The sequence below is a fragment of the Zalophus californianus genome, chromosome 10 (genome assembly GCF_009762305.2).
Source record: "Zalophus californianus isolate mZalCal1 chromosome 10, mZalCal1.pri.v2, whole genome shotgun sequence".
Taxonomy (NCBI): Eukaryota; Metazoa; Chordata; class Mammalia; order Carnivora; family Otariidae; genus Zalophus; species Zalophus californianus.
The window spans coordinates 29,374,958-29,399,498 of record NC_045604.1 but is presented as its reverse complement, the minus strand read 5'-3'; the positions used below and the strand labels follow the sequence as shown (position 1 = coordinate 29,399,498).

Sequence of the window (24,541 nt, the reverse complement as noted above, 5' to 3'; positions counted from 1 at the left end):
GCTCACCAGGAGTGGGCTCCTTTCCTAGCCCGGCCGGAGTTCGGCCAGCCGGCGCCCAGCGGGACGACTGGGCTGGGGCCGGACGAGGGGGAGGCAATTCCCGCTGCGCCAGCACGCGGTGGCCCCGCAGCCAGCGCGGTGCACAGCGAGGGAGAAGGGGACCGGCGAGGAGGGGGGCAGGGGCCTGCGAGGGGGCGGCGCGGCGCCCTCTGGCCGGCTTCTCTCATTCTTTCACCCCGGGGTCTCCAGGAATGGAAACGGCCCCCGGGCGGGCCGGAGCGCGCGGATGAAAGGCGGCCCTCGGCCGGAGCGCGGAGCCTCCTCCCGCCCGGGCGGCGGAAACTGGCAGCGCCGGGGGTGTCCCGCCACGCCCGCGTCCCAAAGCGGGAGAAGGGGGCAGCCTCGCCCCCTCGGATGGGGGTCCCCCAAGGATACCCATTCCTGCTGGCATCTTACCACCCCGACCGGGGGCCCCGCCCCGACTCTTGGCTCGGAATCTCGAATCCCTTCTTGCATCTTTCCCCTCTTTCCTCTGGGCCTTGGTATGCCCCAGGGGACAGATGTCTTGGGATCTTTAACATTTGGGATGCTGCAAATGCCGAAGTTAAATGAAATACCTCCCGGGAGGGAAGGCCGGGGGGAGACTTGGGGAGAGAGGAGATGGCCTGGACAAACAGGTCCTGAAACTGCGAGGCAGGAACGGGGGGCGCGGGGACAGGCGGGCGGCGCCAGAGCTCCATGGGACAGGTAAGGGGGAAAACTTAGGGGGACGCAGCGCGGGTGAACTGGGGGGTTCAAGCTCCTGAACCCATGATCTTCGGCCTTAGCGGAACTGGCCCTACAAGAAATGGAGTAATTTACGAAAGGGGTGGGAATTTCAAGTTCCTACCCAAAGTGCACATTTCCGACTCCTCAACCCCTCTCCTCCGACCTTCCCCATGCCTGTGGATCCCCTGGCCAGGTTCCGGGAAGCCAGAAAGCAGCCAAACAAAAGGAGCAAAGTCTGGGGCCGCCTGGATGCGGAGGGCGCGGTGGGGGAGGGGAGCAGGGTGGACCGGACAAAGGGGCTTTTTAAGGAAAGCCTAGAGGTCTGGTTTCAGGGCGCATTCCAGGCTGGAGTGGAGTTCTCCTGTCCTAGCCCACTCCACCATCGCCTGCTGGAGGCGAACACCTTTCCCAGTGGGAAGAGAGAAGAGTGGAGAAAGGAAACAGTTCAGGAGCCCTCTCCCACCCGCCTTCGCCTAGAGGGTCCCGGGCTACTTGGCTTCTTTCTGCTCCGTTGACTCCGGCCGCTGCCCATTGCTTTGTTAATTCATTGAGGGGGGTTTTAGGAGTGCCTGAGACGTCCTTGGCTGGGTGCTGGTGGCAATGTGAGGATGGTAGGATGAGGCCCTTGCTTTAAACAACTTCCAGTCTCACGTAGTAGAAGAAACTTAAAGAAGGGACTTTAAAAAAAATGTTGGAGTGGACGGCAAGGGAGTGTGGAAGTTTCCTGATTTGGGGCTTGTGCTTGGGAAGTGAAAACCGGAAAGAGATGCAGTTTTTCTCCTTTCAACGATCAGATATCAAGTCCTCTGACTCCGTTCAAGAAAACCACTTCCTCCACCACCAAGTGGTGGTCTTGGTGTTGATGCTCTGGGGTTTGGGACAGGGCATTGATCAGTCCCCGGATCCTCTAGGCTCGCTGGGAGGGAGGCACTGAACCCCAAAGTTCCCAGCCAGTTTCTGGGGTACCCACCTCCCTTTTGGTATTTTGAGTTGACAGACATGGCAGACAGTGAGATCCAACCCATTGGATCTGGGGTTCTTGGGAGAGTTGGTTTGCTAGTCCCATCCCAAACCTCACGTTCTGCTGGTCAGGAAATGCTGCATGTGAACTTGAGGGAAGAAGGGGTTTTTGAGAGTTCCAGGGGATCAATGCAGTGAGTGGATTATCTGTGTTTCTCTCCTCTGAGCTCAGAGATGGGGGGTTCCCTGATGGTGGGGTTCTTGACTGGGTCCTGGGCACCAAAGCCTCTGTGGATAGAATTCAGAGGGTTTGTGAACTTAGATGGGAAAAAAATATTTTCATTTCACACCAACCTTTAACAAAAATTTAGCATTGCCTTCAGTTAAGAAGGCAAGAAACCATAGGCAGTACCTGTGACTTTGCCATTAATAGAATTCACAGATAGTTTTACATTACACTGCAGTTGTAACTGGCTTGAAGTATTGTTCACATTCATCACTTCTATGAAATTAACTCACTGCTGGACCCTGTTTAGTGTTAATAAAGAAGCATATATATTACCATGTTTTCTGTTTTTAGAACTGTATTTCAGTATAATTGGTTCTCTTAATTTCATTTTGTGCATTAAAATACATGCTATCAGCTGGTTCTAGAAACTTCCATCAACCCCTACCTGGAGCTGGGGGGTGGGCAAGGTGGAGGAAGGGGACCAATTACACTGAGTCAATCTCTCTCTGTTTGTCATTGAAAGAATGTGATAAGCCTCTTGGGGGATGGGGAGGACTAGGGGGAGGGGAGGACTGCAGGCTCTTTTGGGAGACCAGCCGGAAAGCTGGCTCCACATCACAGGAGGAGTCTGCCCCCTGTTGGGGCCCCTCAGCCTCAGCCTGGAGAGAGAAGGAGGTGGTCAGCCTGGCGGACTCTGGGGCTGGCATTGTTGGGAAAGAGGGTGTGTATAGGAATTTGAAGGTGAGCGGGGTATGTGTGTATGGCCTCTGGGGACAGAGTCATAGACACAGCTCAGTTCCGCAGGAGAGGCTTGGTGGAGCAGACTTCTTCCATCATCCGGGCCCTGGGGAATGGGGAAGGGGATGGGGTTAGGAGGTGGGGATGGAGGTATGGGGCTGGAGGAGGGAAGCAATCCAGAGAGATGTTGAGGTGCCGATACCCCAGGATTAAGGGGCACAGTGGGAGTATCAGGGAGTATCACTTATCTCACAGTGGGAGAAAGGGAGGTGGTGGGATGAAACGCTGAGGGGTGTCGTCCTTAATTTACAGTATGTCTCCATGTTGTCCATGGTGTAGCAACAGGTGGCCTCAGCCCTAGCTTCTCCCAGTGAAATGGGCTAAGTTGTGAACAGTTTTTGATTTGCTTGAGGATTGATGGAGTGGGAGACCTGGAAGTTTATTTTCTGTAGAGAACAGGTTCCATTTTGGTATCTGATCCCTCATGTTTGGGGAGCGGGCTTAGATGCTAGTGTCACAGTGGCTCTCCTGTGGAGCAGGGGACAGTGAATGGTGTTCAGCTTAGTGCTCCACGGACCCTACTGAGGGATGGATGTAAGTAATAAATAGGCCTGGATGCTCCTGGGGGGACATGTCTAGGAAGGAAAGAGAGAACACCCTTGCTCTCTTTAGGACCCTAGAGCCTTCCCGTCTGGAGTTCCATAGCTACTGCCTTGCCTGAAGCTTTTTTAAACCTGATTTGGGAGAGACAAAACTCAGGCCTTGGTTTCTGTTTCAGTGCATGGAAAGAGCAATGACCTATTCTTTGTCACTTGTCAATTTCTTGCTGGTATCCCCATGGACAGTGGACCTTCACCCTACTTCTGGGGGTCTCGCAGGCCTTGATTTCTGGAAGGGGAAACGGAGGGTCAGGAGGGCAATTGTGCACCCAACCGCCCACCGTGTTGCATTAGAGTCCCTTGAGGCCATGAAGACGTGACCCCTGTTGCCTTCTTTGGGGTTCCTCCAGGGGGAGCCCCTTTCTCCCTATTCCCCACCCCCTCCCTGCCCCGGGAAGTGCAGAGGCCCCAGAGCTGCCTGCTGGCAACAGCCTCAGCAGGATTAGTTCAGGGAAGGACTTGCTCACCTGCTCCTCCCCTCTGACTCAAGTCCTAACAAGTCACCTGGTTCCCCTGGCCCGGCAGGCGGCCTAGGAGGCCGGCAGGCGGGACCGTCCACAGGGAGGGGAGGCCATCGGCAGGGAGGGGAGGCCATCGGCAGCGAGTGGAGAGCGGGGGCCAGGTCAGAGAGGGAGCACTGGAGGCTGGCCTGTGGCCTGGGACACCCTGAGGCGGCATGCGACACCCCTGAGCCCCCTGACCTGGGAACAGCGGGTGTTTCCGGAATCCTGGCCTGAACCCCAGAAGCAGGTGAGGGCAGGGCAGGGTGGAGCAGGTCTTTGGGGCTGAGGGGCAGGCTGGCCCCAGTGGTGGCGGGGGGAGCCCCTGCAGTAGCTGGCACCCCCCGCCTTCCTCCTTGTGTCTCGGGCACGGGATGATGGGGGGGTTGCTGGTGGGCCCAGATGAGGAGCCCCTTGCTGTGCTTTTCCTGTAGTTCTCAGGCCTCAGTCTGTACAGGAGAAGGGAAGAGGCCTAGGAGCTGGCTTTGGGGGTGCATTTGTGATGGGGGGCTCCTCAGTGGCTCAGCCTGAGGGATGCTGCACTAGTGTTTCCCTTCCTCCCTCTTTGCCTCTTCTTTCCTCCTCTGCCTTTTCTTGGGGACCTTGTTCAGTCAGGCGGACCACTTCCTAGGACCCAGGACTGGGGCTTGCCGCAGAGGGGCTGAGGGTGTGGAGGGCGGGGAGGGGTTCCTGTGTCGGAAAGGGGTTGGGCATGTGCCCCAAACTGCCTTTATCAGAAAGCAATGCCTGAGACATCAGGCTCCAGAGGCTTCTGTCCTCTTGGTGGAGGCGGGAGCTAGGCAGGGCAGAGGGCGACGGCTACACGGCCGTGTGGGGTTCCTGCCCAGCCTGACATTGTCCGAGGGGGTCCAGATTCAGAGCGGGGAGCCGGAAAGGGACTTCCCTAGACAGTGTCTAATCTTTGTGCCTACGCGGGAAGAAGGCCCAGCCAGGCCAGGCGACTCTCTCAGGGCAGCATGGGCAGTGGCTGAACTAGGACTTGAATCTCCCAACTTCAGGTCCTGTGCTCTTTGCTCTACTTGGAGCCACAAGTTAGCCCTGAGTGTGCCCAGCATCAGATTGGGGCCATTGTGAATGCCAGAGCCAACCCCTTGACCCTGGCAGTGAATGCTGGAGGAGAGGGGGTGTGCCGGCGTGGGGGGGGGCTCTCCTCTCACACCCACCCCTCTGTCCGGGTGACCCTATGCTCTGCAGTAGTCAAAGAGGGAAGCAGGGCTGAGTTATCACAACTTCCCAAGGCAACTCCTTCGTGGTTAATAATTAATTAGCAAGTGTGACTAATTAATGGCTTCACTCCCACATTACCTCCTCCTTGTCCCAAGCAAAATGCGCTCACCATGCGAGCTGAGAGGGCCTTGCTTCCTTAGCTCTGGCTGAGCCCTGCCCCTGGCTGCTGGGGAGGCTTAGAGGCTGCCTGTGGTGGCGGGGGGGGGGGGGGGGGGGGGGGGGGGGGGAGCCGGGTGAGCTGCCTGCCCCTTGGGCCTGCTCTCATCTCTAGAGGGATGAAGGTTTGGGAGGGATGGGCCATGCATAGGTAGCTCTCCACTAAGTGTCCTGTTCTGGGTTTCCAGAACCTGGGCTAGGTTCTGTCTTTGGCATGTTTGCAAAGGCCCCACATAAATTTTCTTTTTTCTTTTTTTTTTTTTTATCCTACCATCCATTCTCCAGACTTTCCTGGAGAACTGAAATTCCAAAGTGCAGGTACAGATTGTTTTCAGCGCTATGTTTTTATTGTTGTTGCTCATGGTACTCTGATGGGCTGTGTGGTTTATGGAGGTCTATAAAAGCGCTCCATTGCTCCTGCTCTTCCAGTCTCGAGAGGCAGAGGTCCTCCTGGGGACCGGGCTGCCAGCAGTCCTCTCTCTCCTCGCCTTGCTTTGTGCTCAACTTTCCCAAGGCCTGCTTTCCTGGCCGTTGGCTGATGGTGGAGGGGTGGAGCCCACCTCCTCCACCCTGTGGCCCTGTGCCGTAGGGAGGCAGGATAAGCTCCAGACAGAAACTCCGAAGGACTTTTGGACTGTTGCTCAATGGGCTGACTCAGTGAGGAGGTGGCTGCGCTCTCCTTCCAGACCGCCTGCCTGGGCTCCACCCGCCCCTCCCCACCTCTGCTCCAGCCAACAGCTGCCAGGCCCTGGCCAGCTTGGGATCAGGGGTGTGCGCTCGGTGGGAGCGAGGGGGCGAGCGGCAGGTGTTGTTTTGGCGACTGGAGCCCAGCTGGGCTGACACACACTGAGATTGTACCTGTGCCACCCAGTGCGCTCAAGCCCCAGGGAGGCAGAGGAGTCGGTGGTCTCGGCTCCTCCTTGTCCTCGGGCAGCTTCCGCTCTAGTCACAACTCCCACCCCACCCGGGACCCTGACACACGCACACACTGGGTCTCCCCTGGCTGTGGGGTATAGGGGATCTTGGCCAACACGTCCTTGAGGGGTCTCCTAGACGTAGTGGCTTGGGAATTATTTCAGGGATTTGGGGACAGCTCTCTGGCACCTGCACCTGCCTTTGGATGAATACCCTGGCCCAGAGGGCAGGGCAGCCTGGGCTTTGAAGGCCCTGGAGCAGGGGCTTGGCCGAGTACCCGGTGCCCACCCACAGTATCCAGGGCTGGTCTGTCACCCACTGGGGCAGTGGGACAGGCCTCATGCCTCCTGGGTTCTTGGGCTGAGGATAGTCAGCCCCATGGGGATGGTTGTGCCCAGGAAGACGTCTTCCCTTCTGCTCCCCTTTCCCCCACCCATCCTTAGTACGCTTTTCCTCTTCCTCCTCATTCTTGCTTTTTTCCTCATCCTTCTCCCCAGTCTCAGGGGTCTCTGTGGCCACGCAGAAGGAGGCAGCAGGAGGCTAGGGTGGGCCCAGAGAGCCCCCTGAGTACAGGTTTGCTGGTGAGGCCCCCAGAGCCTTCTCTGTGGCACCCCCAGCACTGAGAAATCCCCTGCCCCAGACTGTCCCAGAAACCCCGCCTCACTTCCTCTCACCCTGTCCTCAAACATCGGATCCTTACTTAAGCTCTGTGTGGAACCAAGGGATTTCACCTACCGCTGGTTTTATTGTTCTCTTAAAAGCTGCGGAACCTGCAGGCCACCGCCACATCCTGGCTCAGGTTGGGAACGGCGTCACCCCTCCCTACTCTGTGCCCCCTCCTCCCAGAAATCCACCATGGAGAGTAAGGAGGAGGTCAGCGACACCGACAGTGGCATCATCCTGCAGTCTGGTGAGTGCTTTGGGGAATCCCGCCCTGTGGGCCCCCAGCTCTGACTCTCCAAGGCCCCAGACTCCAGGGCTGGCCTGGCTGAGTGGCTGGAAGCTGAGCAGGGGAAGGTGGGAGGGGTGGGAGAGGCCTCTGCTGGGGGCTAGATACTGGAGGGGCTGCAGTTTTCCTGGATGGTCTGGCCTGGAGGTCTGATCCTATCTGGAACAGGTCTCTGCGACTCCGGCCCTAGTGATTACGAAGAAGTAGAAAAATCTCATCTGGCTACTGGAAAGGTCCTGTCTCTCTGGTTGGCCTGAGTCTGTGGGCCTAGTCTGGTCTCGTCCTGACAGAAGAGAAGAAAGAAGAAGCACATATGTGAATGAGAGAGAAAGAGAGAGAGGGAGAGAGGAGAAGGAGGGAGAAGTGGTGGAGGCAGAAGTGAATTGTATGGGTGGAGGGTGGGAAGGGAAACAACAGAGCTCTGACCAGTAGCCCCCCCTCCCGCCACTGCACATCGCCTGGGGGGTGGCGGCCCTTCCCTGTGAACTGTCATGTTGCCACCTCAGACAGCCAGGAGATGTGGTGTTTGCGGTTATGACACAGGCCACAGCTGCTGACCTGTAATCTGTGGGCAGCGATGAGGCTGTGTGTGTGTGTGTGTGTGTGTGTGTGTGTGTGTGTGTGTGTGTGTGTGCGCGCGCGCGCACGCGGGTGCACATGTAAGCACATTCCCCCCCACAACCCCGGGGACAGTTAACAAGTGTCTGAGAGGGTCTCCCCCACCTCGGCTTCCCTGAGCCGGTGCCCTGCCGCCCCCTAGGCCCCGACAGCCCAGTCTCCCCTGTGAAGGAGCTGACCCACGCCGTGCGCAAACAGCAGAGGGCCCTGGAAGAGCGGCTGGAGGCGTGCCTGGAGGAGCTGAAGAGACTCTGCCTCAGGGAGGCGGTGAGAGCCTCAGCCGCCCCCCTCCAGCCCCCCAACAAGCTTGGGGTTAATCTGAGCCACATCTGGGGATGTTGGGGATGTTGGAGCTGAGGGAAGGGAACCCCGTTTGTGAGAGAATTCTGGAAATCAGACGGGGGTGTGGTGCCTGGAGTCCCTGTGTGTGCGGCATTTGACCCGGGCGCCGGATGCCTCAGCGAGAGAAGGAATAGCCCCGGTGGGGCCCCAGGCACAGGGAGGGAAGGACGGAGGGGCTGGAGAGGGAGGAGACAGAGGTGCGTGTGGGACTGTAGCCAGGGCCAGAGCAGAGCTCTGAAGGAGGTGAGATCTGAAGGGTGAAGGAAAAGAGGAGGGAAGGTAGGGGGTGCCCTGAAGAGGCCAGTGAGACCGCCCCTGGTGATGGTGTGAGGTGAGGAGTGGGCAGGGGCCTCTGGGGAAGGGCAGGCACAGGCGTGCAGAGCCAGGGGGATTGGCTACTCCTGCTTGGCCAAGGGCCGGGCAGGTGGAGAGGGGCCTGGCTGACTTCGCTTCCACCACAGGAGCTGACGGGTGTCTTGCCAGCAGAGTATCCCCTCAAACCAGGGGAAAAGGCCCCCAAGGTCCGCCGCAGGATTGGAGCCGCTTACAAACTGGACGAGCGGGCCTTGCGCAGAGAGGTGAGGAACTTGTGCAGGCCGCCTCCACCACCACCTCCCCCCGCCCCCTGCAAGTGTTGATCACTGAGCCAAGGCCTCGCCATCTGGAGGTGCCCTCACCCGGTACTTGGCACTCTCTACCCCATCACACCCACTCAGGGTGCTTGGCTCCGTGTTGATGAGGGGCACCCATTAACCTGTAGCCCAAATGGCCGTGGGGAAGGTGTGCCACCACAGGGACCGGGAGAGCTGGGAACTCGAGAGGACACTGGGTCTGGTCGCCGGTAGGCAGAAGATCAGTGAGGAGCTCAACTGCCAGCCCAGAGAGGCAATGGCCTGTTTAAACAGGTTATTCTGGTCCCTAGGGCTGTCCTCCTCATTGTGGCGGGCAGGCAGCGGGGCGGCTCGGGCCCTAGGGTCCCTTCCCTGTGGTGTGAAAGGCAGCAAGTTTCCCCTGGGCTTGCCTGAGCAACCCTTGGGGTCAGGAGGGCAAGTGTCCCACTTTGGTTCGCACTCTGCCTGGCTCAGGCGGCAGGCGGGTGGGTGGGTCCCCCTGCCCGCTTCTCAGGCCGGCAGGTTTGCTCTCAAGCACCTGCCACCGCTCCACCCTCTGCCTCCTGGCCGTGGCCGCTGCTGTCTGCTTCCCGGGCTTAGGGTCAGGATCCAGGGCCCGGGGTCAGGGCCGTTTTCTGTGTCCCCACGTGGCCACCTGCCCTCCCTGAGTGAGCCCCCGGCCTCTCCCCCCAGGACCCCCTGAGCAGCCTGGAGCGGGAGCTGGCCCTGCAGCTGCAGATCGCGGAGGCAGCCCGGCGCCTGTGCCGGGAGGAGAACCTCGGCAGGCAGGCCCGGCGGCAGCGCAAGCAGGCCATGCTGCAGGAGGAGAAGAAGCTGAGGGAGCTGGAGCGCTGCCTGGGCGAGCAGCGGCGCACCAGCGGGCCCCCTTCCACCGCTGCCCTGCCCCTGGGCCGAGGTGAGCCGGCTGCCCCCAGTCCCTCCCTGGGCCCTGCGTGAGCTTACGTGGGATGGCAGGTGGTGTGGCCCAGGGCCACTGCAGTTGCCTTTGCGCCCAGCACTGTGTTTAATGTCCCAAATTGGCTTTCGCTGGAAACCTGCTTCCTCGGTCCCCCTCTACCCCCTCCTGACCCTCTGCAGCCACAACGCGCCGTGGCAAAGGGCTTCTCCGTCCGTGAGACCCTCTCCCCCATCTCCTTAGAAAGCATCCCGTTCCTTCCTCATCCTCCTCAAAATCCACCGCCCTCACGAAGGCCTTCTGGGCAGGAAGGTGCTCCCCAGGCTGACTTCGAGCTTATTGCTAGGGTCTACTCAGTGGCAGTAGCCAGGGCTACTATTCAGTTTAGGATAATGACTACTCATGCCAGGTGGGAGTAATTAGTTAGGACCCTGCAAGTGGCGGGGAGCAGTCAGGTGTTAAATTAATTTACCACAGTGAACTTGAGAAATTCCCCACGACACACACCTGTAATTGTAGTAGGTGCTCAGAATGTGTTTGCTGACTGACAACACCTGCCTTAAGCAGTGATGTCTATTAGAATTTCTGTGATGATGGAAATGTCCTGTACCTGTGCTGTCCAATATGGTAGCCACTAGAGGGGCTCCTGAGCGTTTGAAATATGCTGGTGTGACCGAGGACCTGAATTTTTAATTTTATTTCATTTTAATTAACATAACCCCATGCTAGTGGCGACCTGTTGAACAGTGCAGCCTTTGAGAATGCTCACTTTGTGGGTATGATCTCTATACTTACCTTCCTACCTGGGGAGTCCCGTGGCCACTGCTGGACTGAGGGCAGGGCGAGGCTGATGCAGGGCTGGGTTGGGGCAGTGTGGCTGAGACAGGGCGCAGCCTTCAGGAACGGCTTGCGTTTGGCTGTAGATGGATATTCTCCACCCGTGGCCTTACCTCTACAAAGGCAATGGGTCTCCAGATTACCCTCTTTGTAGTGCACTTTTTTGGGCTAATGAAGCTGGCCAATGATCTGCTTGTTTTTATGAAGATTAGGGATGATGGGACATGATGTCTTTCTTCCCAGACCATATAGTCAAACCAAAACACACGCTCTAACCCCGGCTGCATCGCTGGGCCATGAAAGTAACAGTCCCACAATTTCTTCAACTTGACATCAGTGAAAGATAAAACTCTTCATTCTCCAGGGTTTTGTAAAAGATCAGAGGCAGAGAACCAGAATTCGATGAAAGGGTGTCTGTCTCCTCATTTGAACCCCAAAGCAAAGGCTAGTATGAGCCAAGCACAACATGGGATAGCTGGTTACTTGGGCGTCGGCCCAGCTCCTTGGGCAGTATGCCGCACAGGGTTTAGGAACTACTCCGGGTAGAGTTTTTATTTCATTTAAGTTGTGGAGCAAAGTTGACAAACTTCTGTAGAGGCTTAGAGAGTAAATATTTTATGGGCTTCATGGGCTATAAAGTCTCTGTCACAACCACTCAACTCTGCCAATTGTGGCTCAAAAGCAGCCAGACATTACATAAACAAATCTGTAGCGGTGTTTCAGTAAAACTTTATTTATAAAAACAGTTAACTGGATTTGGCCCAAGGACCCCCCAGTTTGCCAGTCCTTTGTTATAAAGGATTTCAAGATGGCTGGAATTATCTACTTTTCTTAGAACGTTCTGGATAATGACTTATGCATTAGATGCCAGCTAACAGGAGAGCCGATAAATGGTAGTGGTGCCGAGCCAGACTCTGGTCAGACTGTCTGGGTATGAATTCTGACTCAGTCACCTTTTGGTGGATTGACCTAAGCCACGTTCCTCAATTCCTCCAAGCCTCGGTTTTTTTTTAGCTGTTACATGATAATAGTATTTACCTTACATGGTGGTTATGATGATCACATGAATTAATATATATGAAGTACTTAGAAAAGTATTGGCACAATAGAAATTTTGGCTACTGTTAATGTACGCTCATCATTGTTATCAAACACGGTTGAAAATACTTGGTGAATTCCATCCAGGTCACAGTAGGAGTATTCTCAAGATCTGAAGTTTCAGCTTGTTCAAGGGCAATGGCAAATAGAAGTTCCCTCGGATTTCTTGGGTCACAGCTGCTGCTCTACCATGCAGAAATGTCGTACTGTCATTTCCTTCAGGTGACCTGCCATATCACCAGTTGAAGAACCTTCCATATGCAGCCAGACCAATGTGAATTGATCCCACAACCCCACAGCTCAGATTCCCACTTTGCACTGCTCCTGGTGCTGGTAATGCAGGACTTCTCAGATACGGGGTCCTTGAGTTGTATTTATGATCTCAGAAGACTAGAAAAGTTAGGAAAATAATTTTCATCCCAAGCGCCTTCCAAAAGGACACTTTGCCTTTCCCTTCCACTGCCAGGAAACCCTGCCAGGGGAGGCCCCAGCTTTTTTGACAGATGGGGAAGCTGAGGCCCAGAGCATTGAAATTGAATAGCTAATGGCAGAGCCAGGATTAAAATCAGGTTTCGTATCTTCTCACTCCTGATTTCTAATTTTTTTCTACTTCCAAGTGATAAATTCATATCCAATATAGTATTTAGTACACAGTTGGTATTTCCTGATAAGGGATGTTCTCAGGAAGGGGTGGGGTCATACTGCTGGTTAACCCAGATGTATGGGTTGATTTCCTCACCTCCTTCTCTCCCCTTTGACTTTCCCAGAGCTCAGTGCCTCAGATGACAGCTCTCTATCAGATGGGCTGCTCCTGGAGGAAGGTGAGAAGGGGTAGTTTAGGGACTGTTGTCAGGGCTGGGCTCCTATTGGAAGATGGAGGGCTTTGGCAGGGGTGCCAGGTTGGGCTCAGGGTCTCTGCTCTTACTGGATGCTAATTTCTCTGTGCCCCCATGCATGTTCGTTTGGGGGGGGGGGGAATGTGCTGACCCTTTCCCAATCTAGAAGTTCGATCATTTTCACAGGGAAGGAAAAAGTGAATTCTAACAGAGCCCTGGGACATTATTTCAGTATGCACTTGTCAGACCCTAAGAGCCATCTGGCCACAATCATTGCCCTTTTTGAAGAGAGGGTAGCACTGGGGACGGAAACACACTCAATAGATTAAAAACCCTGTTTGTAAACCCTAAGGATGCTACGGGTCAAGGTGGACCAAGAGGGTAGCACAGTCCTGCCTAAGGGAGTGCCCAGGTCAATAAGGGAATAGCACACATGGGCACGGCATGAACCAGAAAAATCGGTAAGCAGAAAGTTAGCTGCAGATATGGTAGTAGGATCCAAGGTTAGAAGGTGGAATACTGTGAGCTAAGGAGAGTCAATCTGGGGAGGCTTCTTGAGGGAGGCAGGTGTAAAACAGCTGTGGGGGAGGAAGTCCCAAAGGAGAAGAAAACACCTTCGAGCGTCTGGGCCTGGAGCCACAGCGTGGAGCAGCCAGACAAGCATCCATGGGAGGGAGAGCAAGGCATGGGCCAAGGAGGTTCTTGGGCCAATTTTCCAGCCACTGCCTTCAGCAGGCTCTTTCACCCCTGCAGAGGAATCCCAGGTGCCAAAACCTCCCCCGGAGTCCCCAGCTCCACCTTCCCGGCCTCTGCCACCCCAGAGCCTCGAAGGCTTGCAGCCAGCAGGACCTGAGACTGGGGGCCTGGAGCGGGCCCCAATCCAGAACAGCCCCTGGAAGGAGACCAGCCTGGACCACCCCTATGAGAAGCCCAGGAAGTCTCTCGAACCCAATAGCGAGTCCAGGTCAGGATGGGGGGGAAGCCAGGGGGCGGGGTGGGGGGGGTGAGGGAAGTGGTATGAGCAGGGTAAGGCATGGGAGACTGCCCCTCTCCTTAACTGTGATGGTGGGAGGTGTGAGTTTTGGGGTCCCCTTCCACTGTGCCCCCTTCCTCTGCACAACTCAAGCCCCTCAATGGAGCCATTCTTGCCACTGACCTGTCTCTAATCCTTTTGCAGCAGCCCAGCCACCACGCCACAGGACGGGCCCGGTACCTCCAGCCTCTGGCTGCTGGAGACTGCCTACCATGTGGTGCCCGTCCGCAGCATTCCTGGCCAGCGGCAGGGCCGCACCAGCGCTCCAGCCACCCCTGAGATGCAGGGGAGGAGGGGCCAGTCACAGTCTCTGAGGTAAGAGGTCACCCCAGAGATGCAGGGGGCAGGGACCCACTATTGAGAGCTTACATTTGGAGGGTGGTGGCTTCTAGGATATAGGTGGGACTGTGGGTGACACGTGGCTAGTGCTGTGGCCCTTCTTGGGGCACCTCTCAATAGAGGCCGTGAAGCAAGCTGTTTTCTGCACAATGCAATTCATGTTTTCTCCCCTTAGCCATATTCTCTTATGGCAAGAGAATATGGAACTTGGTAGATACTTTTGCAATTGCTTAAGATTATTTTATTATTGGTCACTAGCAGCGGATGATTCACTTTCTTAATTGATGTGCAGTCAATTCGCATTATCTGCGGTAGTTTTATGTCCGAAAAAGTCACTGCAAACACTGAATTAGCAATACTGAATTACTGCTCCGAGGGAAAATACTGGGTTAGGCTTCTGGTCACAACATTTTTGTCAACTGATCAATACATAACTTTGTCTTATGCATGTTTCTGTTTTAAGACACCTTATTTAATATATATGATTGACTCATTAACATTGAATTCCTGGCCAATAGCACTCTAGGTGATGCCCAAATAAAGCTCATCAAATACGTATATTCTATAAAAGGCACATCCAGAGCCTTCCCGCACTTAGGAACACCAGACAGCACTTTAGTACTATGCTTTGGGGCCGTTTTAAATAGTGAGGTCACCAAGAAAAAGCACAGAAATACGAAACACGGGACACTGAATCGACTGTGGAGAGGATACTCATTTATCATATTTATACGAGTCAGAGCCCTGCCTCATTCCGTCTTGGCTGAGACTGTGCCTCGTGGGCATCTCCAAGTTTTCACCATTCTGTGCAAGTCCACAAATGACCACAAGTGTTGTGAGTGTTGATTTGAGGTTACAGATACATTTTCGCTGTGGGAGATTTTGCAAAGACAGAATCCACAAATAATGAGAATCAGCTGGATGTTGTTGCCAAGTGTTTTACCAATATTCTTGGTGAGAGCCTCAGGGACAGCTAGGCCAGGCAGCGTTAGCTACACCACACGAAAGCCCTGGACACGATTGCTGGGTTCTTCTGTCGGCTGAAATGGGCTCATCAGGCAGCGCGGGAAGGGGTGCAGCTTGGGACAACTGCTGTCAAGGCAAGCAATGAATCTTCTATTTTACAGACTCCCCGGGCTAGTTTACAAACAGTTCCTTTGTGCAGATGGGTAAAAGGCGCCCCCCTCTGGGCAGACACAGCCCCACCATATTAACAGGGAGGGCTGGATTTCAGCCCCTGGGGGTCCTGGGCAGCTGCCCTTATGAAGGGGCACCTTGCAGGAGGCTACCTTATATTAGTTTGGTGGCACGGCTATAACAAAATACCCCAGAGTGGGTGGCTTAAATGACAGAATTTTACTGTCTGTCTCACAGTTCTGGAGGCCCGAAGTCCAAGATCAGGGTAGGGTTGGTTTCTTCTAAGGCTTCTCTCCTTGGCTTGTGGATGGCTGGCCATCTACTTCCTTCACACGGTCTGTGCCACACCCAGCTTTACAGGTCCAGCTTAGATACCCGACCATGTCTACCTGCACAGATTCCGGGGGTGTCATGCCGCTGGACACAGGGTCCCTCAAGTGGCTGAAAAGAGGGGATATGGCTGGGGCATCCTTGCCACAAACCGCAGAAGTGTGAATGCAGTGGGAGGGATAGGGTGCACGGCGCAGGAGGGCCAGGAGGATGTCTGGGTCTTTATATCGGGGAGGTTTGAGCAAGACCCCAGGCCTGGGAGCCATGGCTCCTCTGCTGAGGCAGGGCCGCGGCCTCACCGGTTTATCTTACCCCCCGGGGCCCAAGGGAAGAGCCTGGGCCTCCCAGCCTCCCAGCCTCAGCGCGTCTCCCCTTCCTCCCCTAGGACGGATTCCTTCCGGGCCGGTCCCGAGGGCCGAGGTCGCAGCGCCTTCCCCCGCCGCCGTCCCCCTCACTACACGGTGACCGTGCCCGACTCCTGCTTCCCCCCGACCAAGCCCCCGAGGCCGCACCCCGCCTACCACTCCTGCTCGGAGGACAGCGGCTCCGACGTCTCCAGCATCTCGCACCCCACGTCGCCGGGCAGCAGCAGCCCCGACATCTCCTTCCTGCGGCCGCTGTCCCCGCCCGAGCCGCCTCGCCACCGCGGGGCCTGGGGCCCGGCCGGCGTGCTCTACCCCAAGCTGCTGCTGCCGCCTGGGCATTTGCCGGCCGGGCGCTACGTGCTGGTGGCCGAGAGCCCCCTGCCGCCGGCGGCCGAGTGGGAGCTGGGCCGCGCCGCCCTGGGCCCCGCCTACGACGAGGACGGGGCGCAGCTGCGCTGGCAGCGCCTGGTGGCCTCCCGCAGCCGCGTGGTGCGGACGCCCTCCCTGAAGGACAGCCCCGCGGGCCGCGCGCTCAGCAAGGCGACCGTCTCCGAGGAGCTCAAGTCGTGGCACGAGCGGGCGCGCCTCCGGAGCGGCCGCCCGCACTCGCTGGACCGCCAGGGGGCCTTCCGCGTCCGGAGCCTGCCCCCCAGCAGAGAGGGCTTTGGCCGAGCCTCAGGTCCCCGGACACAGGTACGGCGGCTCCCGGGGGGGGGGGGGGGCGGGGGGGCGCTTTCAGCTGGGGGAAGGGCTGCAATTCTAGCGGGTCCCGAGCAGAGAGGCGGTAGGCCCACAGGGTGGTGGCCGCGCGATCCCCAGCGGGGACGGCCAGACAGAACTGTCCCCACCGCCCTCCCCGGGCTTTGGAAGGCCCTCGGGACTCCCCTGGGGCACCTCCTAATTTTGCCTCTGGCTCAAGAGCTCATACCCACATACTACGCTGGTGGAGGAAATCCTGGAAGAGAGCGGAGTCATTTTTCCTTAATGGCCCCTTAGATGATCCACAAAGCAGATACGCCTCTATTCATAATCGGAGGTCCCATCCGAATTTACCCCCAAATTTCCTGACCTGAAGGCTCAGAACAAAGGGAGTCTGAAAACGTGTTTGCAGAAGCCAGGACCTGTGACTGCCTGTGGGTCATCTTCCTCTGACAGCCCTGCCAAGGGAAGTGATAATCATTGGCCAACTGTCTATCTCAGACGGCCATGACCTTTAAATGAGTTATTATGTGTAAGATGATGAGAATCGTGTATAGTAAGCACTAGTAAGTGGTATTACTATTGGCCAGGGACCAGCTTGGTATGACAGAGCACTATGACATGAGGTAAGGGTGTCCACTCTGGATTCAGTGGCCCAGTTTCTCTATTCTGGAAGTGGGGGTAACACAGGAGTCCTGTCTTCTTTCTCCCTGGTACGGAGGGCTCTGCATAGGGTGTGCTCCAGAGGTTACCAACAGGCTGCTTCTTTGAGATCCACGATTCCTAGCAGGCCCAGCTGCACGTCCCTCCCCCACCCACCAGCTCTCCGGGCTGCAGCTGGCATCCTGGCCCCCGTCCCAGGCCGCACCCTCCAGCGGACGTGCTTTTGCTTTTCCCTTCCTGCCGGCTTGGACCTGCCCTCAGCCCAGGCCCGGCCCATCGCAACCTGCCCAACAGGGAGGATGACAAGAAGGGGGCCCAGGAAGGGCGGGGAGGAGGAGGTCAGGGTGCCTGTCCCACCCCTGGAGTGGAAAATAGATAAAGGGTGATCACATTGAAACTCCTGGGGTGGGGGGGAGGGGCAGGCAGGGGCGGGCAGGGGCGGAGCGGCTGGGCCCGAGCTGCTGCCAATCAGCGTCCGCAGGGACAGGGAGGGTGTGCCGGCATTTGTTGCCTGGACGTTTCTACCTGGTTTGCTCACAAATCTCTCCTTTCTTCCTGACCCTGGCAGGTGGCCACAGTGTATGTGTCCCGGAGATCACCCGAAGGGGCTCCTGTGCAAGTATTTGTGCCTGAGAATGGCGAGATCGTCAGCCAGGTGTAACCAAGGCCAGGTGTCACTGCGTGCCCCACGTGCCTCGGCCCGGCTCCCATTAAAGACTGTTCCACAGCAGGGCTGGAGTCAAGCCCTCCCACCCTTGAATGCCTTCTTCAGCTCCTTTACCCCCATCGCAGGTCGATGAGCCGGGGCTGAGCCTTTTATTTTTTATTTTTATTTTTTTTTCGGAAACCGGGCCTTAGGATTTGTATTTGTGGTTTGTCCTCAGGATCCCTATAATATGATGATGCTTTATTCCCCACAGCTTGGTCTATTGGACTTGAGGCCTTGCCTGTCTGACTGACAGCGGCAGGGGATGCGGGAGGCAGAGGGGGCCATATCGGGATTCCTCACAGACTCTACCCTCTGGCTCAGAGAATGTCCCCACAGAACAGCTCCTGTCTTACTGCAGCTGGAGGAATACTAGTGTGCCCCCCCCGCCCCCCAATTTCCCAGCTCTCTGGGCACAGTAGGGGTGTCTGGGCAGGGGGAGAATCTTCTTCCCCCTTGATAATGTGCTCTGTGATGCACACATGAAGTGGTAGGCTAAAGAGCATACGTCCTGGGGGAGTATTGTCTTCCTGGATGGACCCTGCTCTTTTCCTCACCCCATAAGCCCCCCCGCCATAGGGGCCCCAGTCACTCACCATATGTTCTGTGTGCCCTGTGGGCTCCCACATCTACTCAGACCTCTGAGCCTTGAATTTGAGGCTTTGCCAGATTGTAGCATTAGGCGGCCCAGGCTGGGGGCTGGCCTGTGGTGTTTGGGGGAGGGCAGCTCATACTTTGATTACCTTCTCTGGGATTGTGAAGCCTTGAAAGCCCACCCTTCCTTCTATCACTTTTCATTATAGTTCTAAAAAGCAATGCCTTCTGGATATTTTTGGAAAGGCACCATGTTTGTGGCATATTCTCATAGGAGGGGGTGGGGGGGTCACTGCCCCTGCTATTCCTCACCCAGCTGTGCTTCTGCTCTAAGACTGGATTTCCCTGAGAGTGGACAAGTCCTTATCTTTACAAATATGGGGAATGCTCACTCTTAAGGGCATTCATTAATTGTCCCATGTGCTAAGACTTGAGCAGGCCTGGAAACTGCGTGTGCCAAGACTATCCCGTGGTCCCTGGGTTCTCATCCTCGGGCCTTTTTGCCCTCCGATCTCCTGCTCCAAGGAGAAAGCACAGAGTGGAGGCGAGGTGGCGTGAGGGAGAGCTGAGTTCTGATTCTGCCCATGCAGAACCCTTTACCCTCTGAGTGCCCCGGACTTGGACAGAAATTATCAATAACAGCTTGCACCTCCAATAACTTGGATGCCTGATCGCAAAAAAACACAGTTCTCCCCACTGGACAGAAGGCAGTGTGGCCAACTGCACGAGGTTGCCGAGGGAGGAACTTAGGTGGCCTGTCAGAACAATCTGGGGGAGGAGAGGAGAGCCTGAGGGCAAGCACCTGCATTTCTTTGACTGCACTCAGATCACATCCTGCAGCTCCCCGACTTTTTGGGTGGGCGCTGGCCCCATTATGGTCGAATGTCCTACTTTGGATTCTGTTCTCTTTCATTTTGTCTCAAAGCCCATTTCACTGGTGTACAGCCATCTCCCTTCCCCGTGTCCTCCAGGGAACCCAGAGCTCCCTAGGCTGAGCCAGGAGACATCCAAGCACCCCCCCACACACACACACGTGAGCGTCCTTTATGTTAACTTATTGGTTCTGTATGACGCCCGGTACTTGGCTGTGAGGCCGGAACTGTGTGGGTTTTAGTGCCATATATGTCAATAAAGTCTGTTCTTTGTGATTGGTCGAGCTGATGATGAAGGGTTCTTTTGTGCCAAGTTGCCTGAGCAGAGGTTTTGCCCCAGATGCCTGCCTGGGATGGCAGAGTTGCCTGCTCTCCAGCTGGTCTGGCCAGGTCCCTGGGGAGCGGTGGGATGGCTGGGGTGGTAGAGGGAGGCTCTCGGGTCCTTGGCCTCCCTGACGGGATGGAATGAGGAACAATCCCTGCCAAAGCTCCGTAGGTCGCCAGGGCTTGAGGAGATGGGCCCTGGGAGTCACTTTCTCCACGGCAGGGGACTTTGTGGCAGCTTCAGGAGGCCTGAAGTCTTCCTCTGAGCTAGGCTGGGCCGTGGTTAGTGATATGTGTGTCTCCTGCTCCCTAAAGCTGTTCTAGGAGCTCTTGACTGCCCAGAGTGGAGCTTCCCACAAGAAGCAGCCTCTTCTCCAAAGCTGGACAATTGGGGAGTTTCCTTGGGGTGGTGAGGAGGAGGCATTCTCTGCAAGGTCTCCTCCCCTATATCTGGGCAGGATTGCCCACGGCCCCTCCTCCTACCCAGGGACCACGGGGTGGAGGTCGGGGGTGGGGGGGGAGGAGCTCCAGCTTGGACCACCTCCTCCCCAGCCCTGCAGGGGCCGCTACAAGACCCGGGAGCACAGCGCCCCCTGGAGCCACAGTGCCCAGGAGAAGCGTGAGCCCTGGATCTGAGGTGCCTGGTGTGTCAGGTAAAGTGGTCACTGCCTGCCTTCCCCCTCCAGAGCAGACAAAGGGCCGATGGCCGTGGGTAGGGGTGACCCCAGGCTTGCCCTAGGTGCTGAGCTCTGGGGACGGTGGGAGTCTGTGGGCTTCAGGGGGTTGGCTTTCTTAGGCCTGATGGGGGTGCTCCATTCCAGGTGAAGCTGGGTGGGTGGAGGGAAGGTGACTCCAGGGGTCTCTGGAGAACAGAGCACCCGGATCATGGACCTAAGCATCTTCAACTTAGCTGAACTGCTGATAACGGGGTGCTTGATCCTGTATTGTAAACAGCTTGATGCTTTAGGCCCAGGGAAGCTGACTGAGTGCTGGGGGTGCCGAGGGGACCACCTGTCGGAGCAGGAAGCTCCCCAGCAACAGGACTGGCGGAGACCAGCTATAACACATGGGGGGACAAAAGAAAGCGGGGGCAGGGCCGTGTGTGGAGGCTCTTCTAAGAACAGCCAGCAATGGGACGCACAAGTTTGGGGACCCAAGGTGCCGGGCCGTGGTCTCCTGGCCCACAAGCAGGTGTCCCTGGGCAGTGTCTTGGAGGGCAGACATTTAGGGGATCCTAGCTCCCCTACCGCAGGGCAGAATGGGATTAGGAATTGGAGAATGGGGACAGAAGCCTCTGGTACAAGGGAACTTCAGGATTTTAGCAACAAGATTCCCAGAGGCAATTCAGCCCAGAGGCAGAGGGAGGGACACTGCTGATGCCTGATTCGTATTTTCGACAGTGGTAATGAGGCCTCTGGGAGACCACCTCTGAGTCTGAAATTTGCCCATGCAGGGAGGGCCCTGAATGGAAGACTCATAGGCAAGTCAGGGTGAATCAGGGCCCTTCTGAGGGCCCCCTAACTTCCCATGGGGAGGGAAAGGGAAGCTGATGGTGGGGCCAGGCACTGGCATCGCTGAGCCAATTCCTTTTCTCATAAATGGCCTGCCTCCTTCAGCTTCACCCCTTGGTGGAGAAGCTGCCTCCCTAGGAAAGAACATCTGACACGTGCCCTGCCTACTGTCCTCACAAGCCGCAGGCTGCTGCCCCAAGTCTACAGATGAATCCACATCCTAACAAGCAAAAACCAAACAGAGTAACTTTTTTGCAATCAACTGGCCAAGTCTCCTGGAGTCCTAACTTAATGGGTGAGCAGTTGGCCCTGGACCGGGCTGTGTTTCAATTCATTGCAGTCTCAGAGGTGATGGTGATTGCCCAGCCCTGGCTTGAGATGTCACCTCATGGATGCGAGTCGGCCCACTTCTGGCTGCTCCCTTCATGGCTCTAGGCTCTGCGTACTTGTCCATTTGCAGACCTGCCTCCATGAGAAGCCTGGAGCTGGGCAGGGAAGAAGACACTGGGGCTTTGAATTAAAGCTCACCCAGCTCACAGCTGTGCAGGGAAGCCAACTCCCAGGCCCCCTGCCACGTTCCATTTCCACACCTATCTATTCTCAACTGAACAGCCAGAGTGATCTTGTTAAACAAAAATCAGACCATGCCACTCTTTTACTCAAAGCCTACCCAGAGCCCCCATTCCATTCAGAGGAAAAGCCCGAGTCCTTACAGCAGTCTTTGCCATGGGCCTTGCAAAGCCCTCCTGACCCATCCCAATACTGCTCTGCTTTTGTCTCCTGCCATTCTCCCTGCTCCTCCCGCTCCAGGCACACACTCCTTGTTGTTCCATGACCATGCTGGCATGATCCTGCCTCTGGGCCTTTGCATTCGCTGTTCCTTTGCATTTGCTGTTCCTTTGGCCTAGAATGCTCTTACCCTAGATATCTGTATGGTTTGGTCCTCAGTTGAAGGAGTGGCCCTTGAAGTCTACTCAGATTTAATTAATGAGATTTTCTCTGACTTCCTGTGTATATATACAAACCTATATGAACAAATGCAAAAAGAATACCTTTAGAATAATAATAACAGTAGTTTCTGTGAAGAAACCACTTGTATGTAAGCTCTACGTCCTTAAGCTCGGCTTAGAAGGGTGCCTTTTACATAGAAGGTGCTCAATAAATGTATGCCTAAGAATGAATTAATTGATCTCCTGCTATGTGCCAGGGATTATCCTAATTTTCTGCATGAATGAATGAATTCAAACCTCATAATAATATATACTGTGATTATCATCCCCATGTTAAGATGACAGAACTGGAAGCTGGGGGACATTTGATCTGCTCAAGATTGCTCCTGACATGCATTCATTCATTGAATTATTACAATAATAGATACTATCATCTCCGCCATTGTACAGATGGGGAAGCAAAAGTTGAGAGAGTTTACTTTGCTAAAGCTCACAGGGCCAATAAAATAGAAGAGCTTGAGCTTTCAACTCAGGCAAATGGATATTTAATTGCTGTACCATGGCTTCAAGCCCCACCGCCAGAGTACTCTGCTGGTTGGACTACATGAAGTGGCCTGAACTCAGGGCTGGTTGCTTCTGTTGCTTCTGGCCCTAGCATTGCTACCATCTCCAACCTCTTGATTGATCCCCTCCTGACACCCCTTGGAGTGGACAGGCTCTGTTCTCAGCATTACTCCCCAACTTCTGTGTCTACACCTGGGTCCTTACTCAGGGAGGCTTTCCCAGGGGGGGTCTACCAGCCCTGTTGACAAGGAAGCTTCCAAGGCCGATTTGAGGTTTCAAGTTCATTCACATTCAGGATTTTTAAAGCCTGTCTAGGGCAGGTCCAATAATGTGTGGCCACCGGGGGTGACTTAAAGTTCTCTCTCTTTACAATTGTCCTTCCATTCCTGGCCATTCGTGATACAGAAGAACTTGTACCTGAGTCCCCCTGTGATTGCCTCTCCACTTAGGCTTCAGAGGGCCACACTAGGTCATAGGCCTGGAGAAGCTGGTTCTTGGAGCTGGAACACCCACCCAGGCTCTGATGGTTTCTGAGCCTTCTTGGCAGAGGGTAGGGAGTAGAATGGCCTTGCTTTCTTATTCCATCTGAGATAATCAACCAAACTCCTCCCAACCACATCCCTTTGCAGGATTGCGTCAGTCAGAAAGAGATGCCTGTGAGTTCATTTTGGAATTTCTAGAACAAGGACAAGCGGTAAGGAAATTCTCTGAACTGTTTTGAGAGCTGAGGAGGAAAAGAGAAAAGGCATGAGGGCTCATGCTTCCTTGGGTTTTGAATACTAGCCCTGGCTTGGGAGTTACCTGAAATTCAGCTTTTTTTTTTTTTTTTTTTTTTTTTTTTTTTGAGAGAGAGAAAGAAGGTGGGGAAGGGCAGAGGAAGAGGAAGAGAGAGAATCTTAAGCAGGCTCCACGTCCAGCACGGAGCCCCACACAGGGCTCAATCTCACAACCCTGAGATCTAAGCTGAAATCAAGAATCAGACACTTGACTGACTGAGCCACCTAGGCACCCCGAAATTCAGCTCATTTTTGCCTTCTGACCTGGACAGTCTTAGGTCAAGTCAGCAGACAGGATCTGTGCAAAGAATCTTCCTTACGGACCCCTAGCTCACTGTCCCCAGAGGGCTCTGAGGGGGCCAGGACATTGACGAGTGTCAGTCTAGGAGATGGGGGAACTGATGAGGAAATCAAGCGAGCCATCCATCCTGGCTGCTCTGAGGTCTGGGCTGACAAGGAGGGGCAGGGTCTGGAGTGCAGGCTGCAGGTCCGGCCTGTAGGAAGAGCTAAGGGCTGAGGCCTGGCTCATAGGCGGGCAGTTTCTGTGTTCTTTCCTAGTCCCAGTCAGACAAACTGAAGTTCCTAAGGGCTGTGGACACCTTGAGCAGCGCTGTTCACTCCCAGGCAAATGGCAATATGAATGATTACTTTCCTAAAACCATTCTGGCCAAGAAAATTGAGGTGAGAAAGACCCCAACCTCTTCTGGAAGTTGATCAACCAGGGATGGGGATGACCAAGTCCCAGAGCCAAGAGTTGGCATCTCTGAGGGAAATTCTGAATTTTCTTCCTGGCCCTTCTAGTTATTAATCCTTGAAGAATCCACTGAGGTCTTGGTCAGCAATGTGCGTCAGCAAGCCATGCTCTGCATCGTGGCCCTGAGGTTCCTTCCTTGCTATTTCCTCCTCTGAGCCCCTGGGTCTCTGATGCTGAGAACATTTGGGCTGGGAGGAAGGGCAAAGTTTGGGGACTTGAATTTTGGGCTGTGGGTGGCAGGGCCCCATGATTGCCACCTCATCTACCAGCATCCAGGGGTGGTGAAGGTACCTCAAATGTCATTATTAGAAGCCTATTAGGACATCCAGTGTAGGAAAGCCTTCCCAAGAAGCCAGGAAGCTCCTTCCCTGGCAAGGAAACCATTGAAAAGTGTTTGGGGGCTCAGGTCCACACTGTTTCCTGTGCCTCAGAAAAGGTAGCAGAGCAGGTTCTATCATAGGGTCTTAGAAGCCTCACCCAGCCTGTCACTAATACCCTCCGAAGCTCTCTTGTCGTTCTTCCCCTCTCCCCCCAGCCAGGTGAA

The 24,541-nt window shown here is 55.5% G+C and overlaps 1 protein-coding gene across 3 annotated transcripts; it reads left to right on the top strand.

Moving 5' to 3' along the window:
• Nucleotides 1-571: 571 nt before the first annotated feature.
• Nucleotides 572-19,398, top strand: INAVA (innate immunity activator). 3 transcript variants are annotated; one of them, XM_027613992.2, is made up of 10 exons: nt 572-747; nt 6,935-7,083; nt 7,883-8,007; nt 8,544-8,660; nt 9,387-9,609; nt 12,312-12,365; nt 13,134-13,344; nt 13,558-13,728; nt 15,605-16,277; nt 17,515-19,398. In XM_027613992.2, the coding sequence occupies exons 1-10, from the start codon at nt 587-589 to the stop codon at nt 17,605-17,607; spliced, it is 1,977 nt and encodes a 658-aa protein (XP_027469793.2). In that variant the 5' UTR covers nt 572-586; the 3' UTR covers nt 17,608-19,398. The 3 variants fall into 3 exon arrangements, with proteins under 3 accessions (XP_027469793.2, XP_027469794.2, XP_027469796.2); XM_027613993.2 differs by lacking the exon at nt 572-747 and adding an exon at nt 3,893-4,104; XM_027613995.2 differs by lacking the exon at nt 572-747 and adding an exon at nt 5,356-5,576.
• Nucleotides 19,399-24,541: the final 5,143 nt, after the last annotated feature.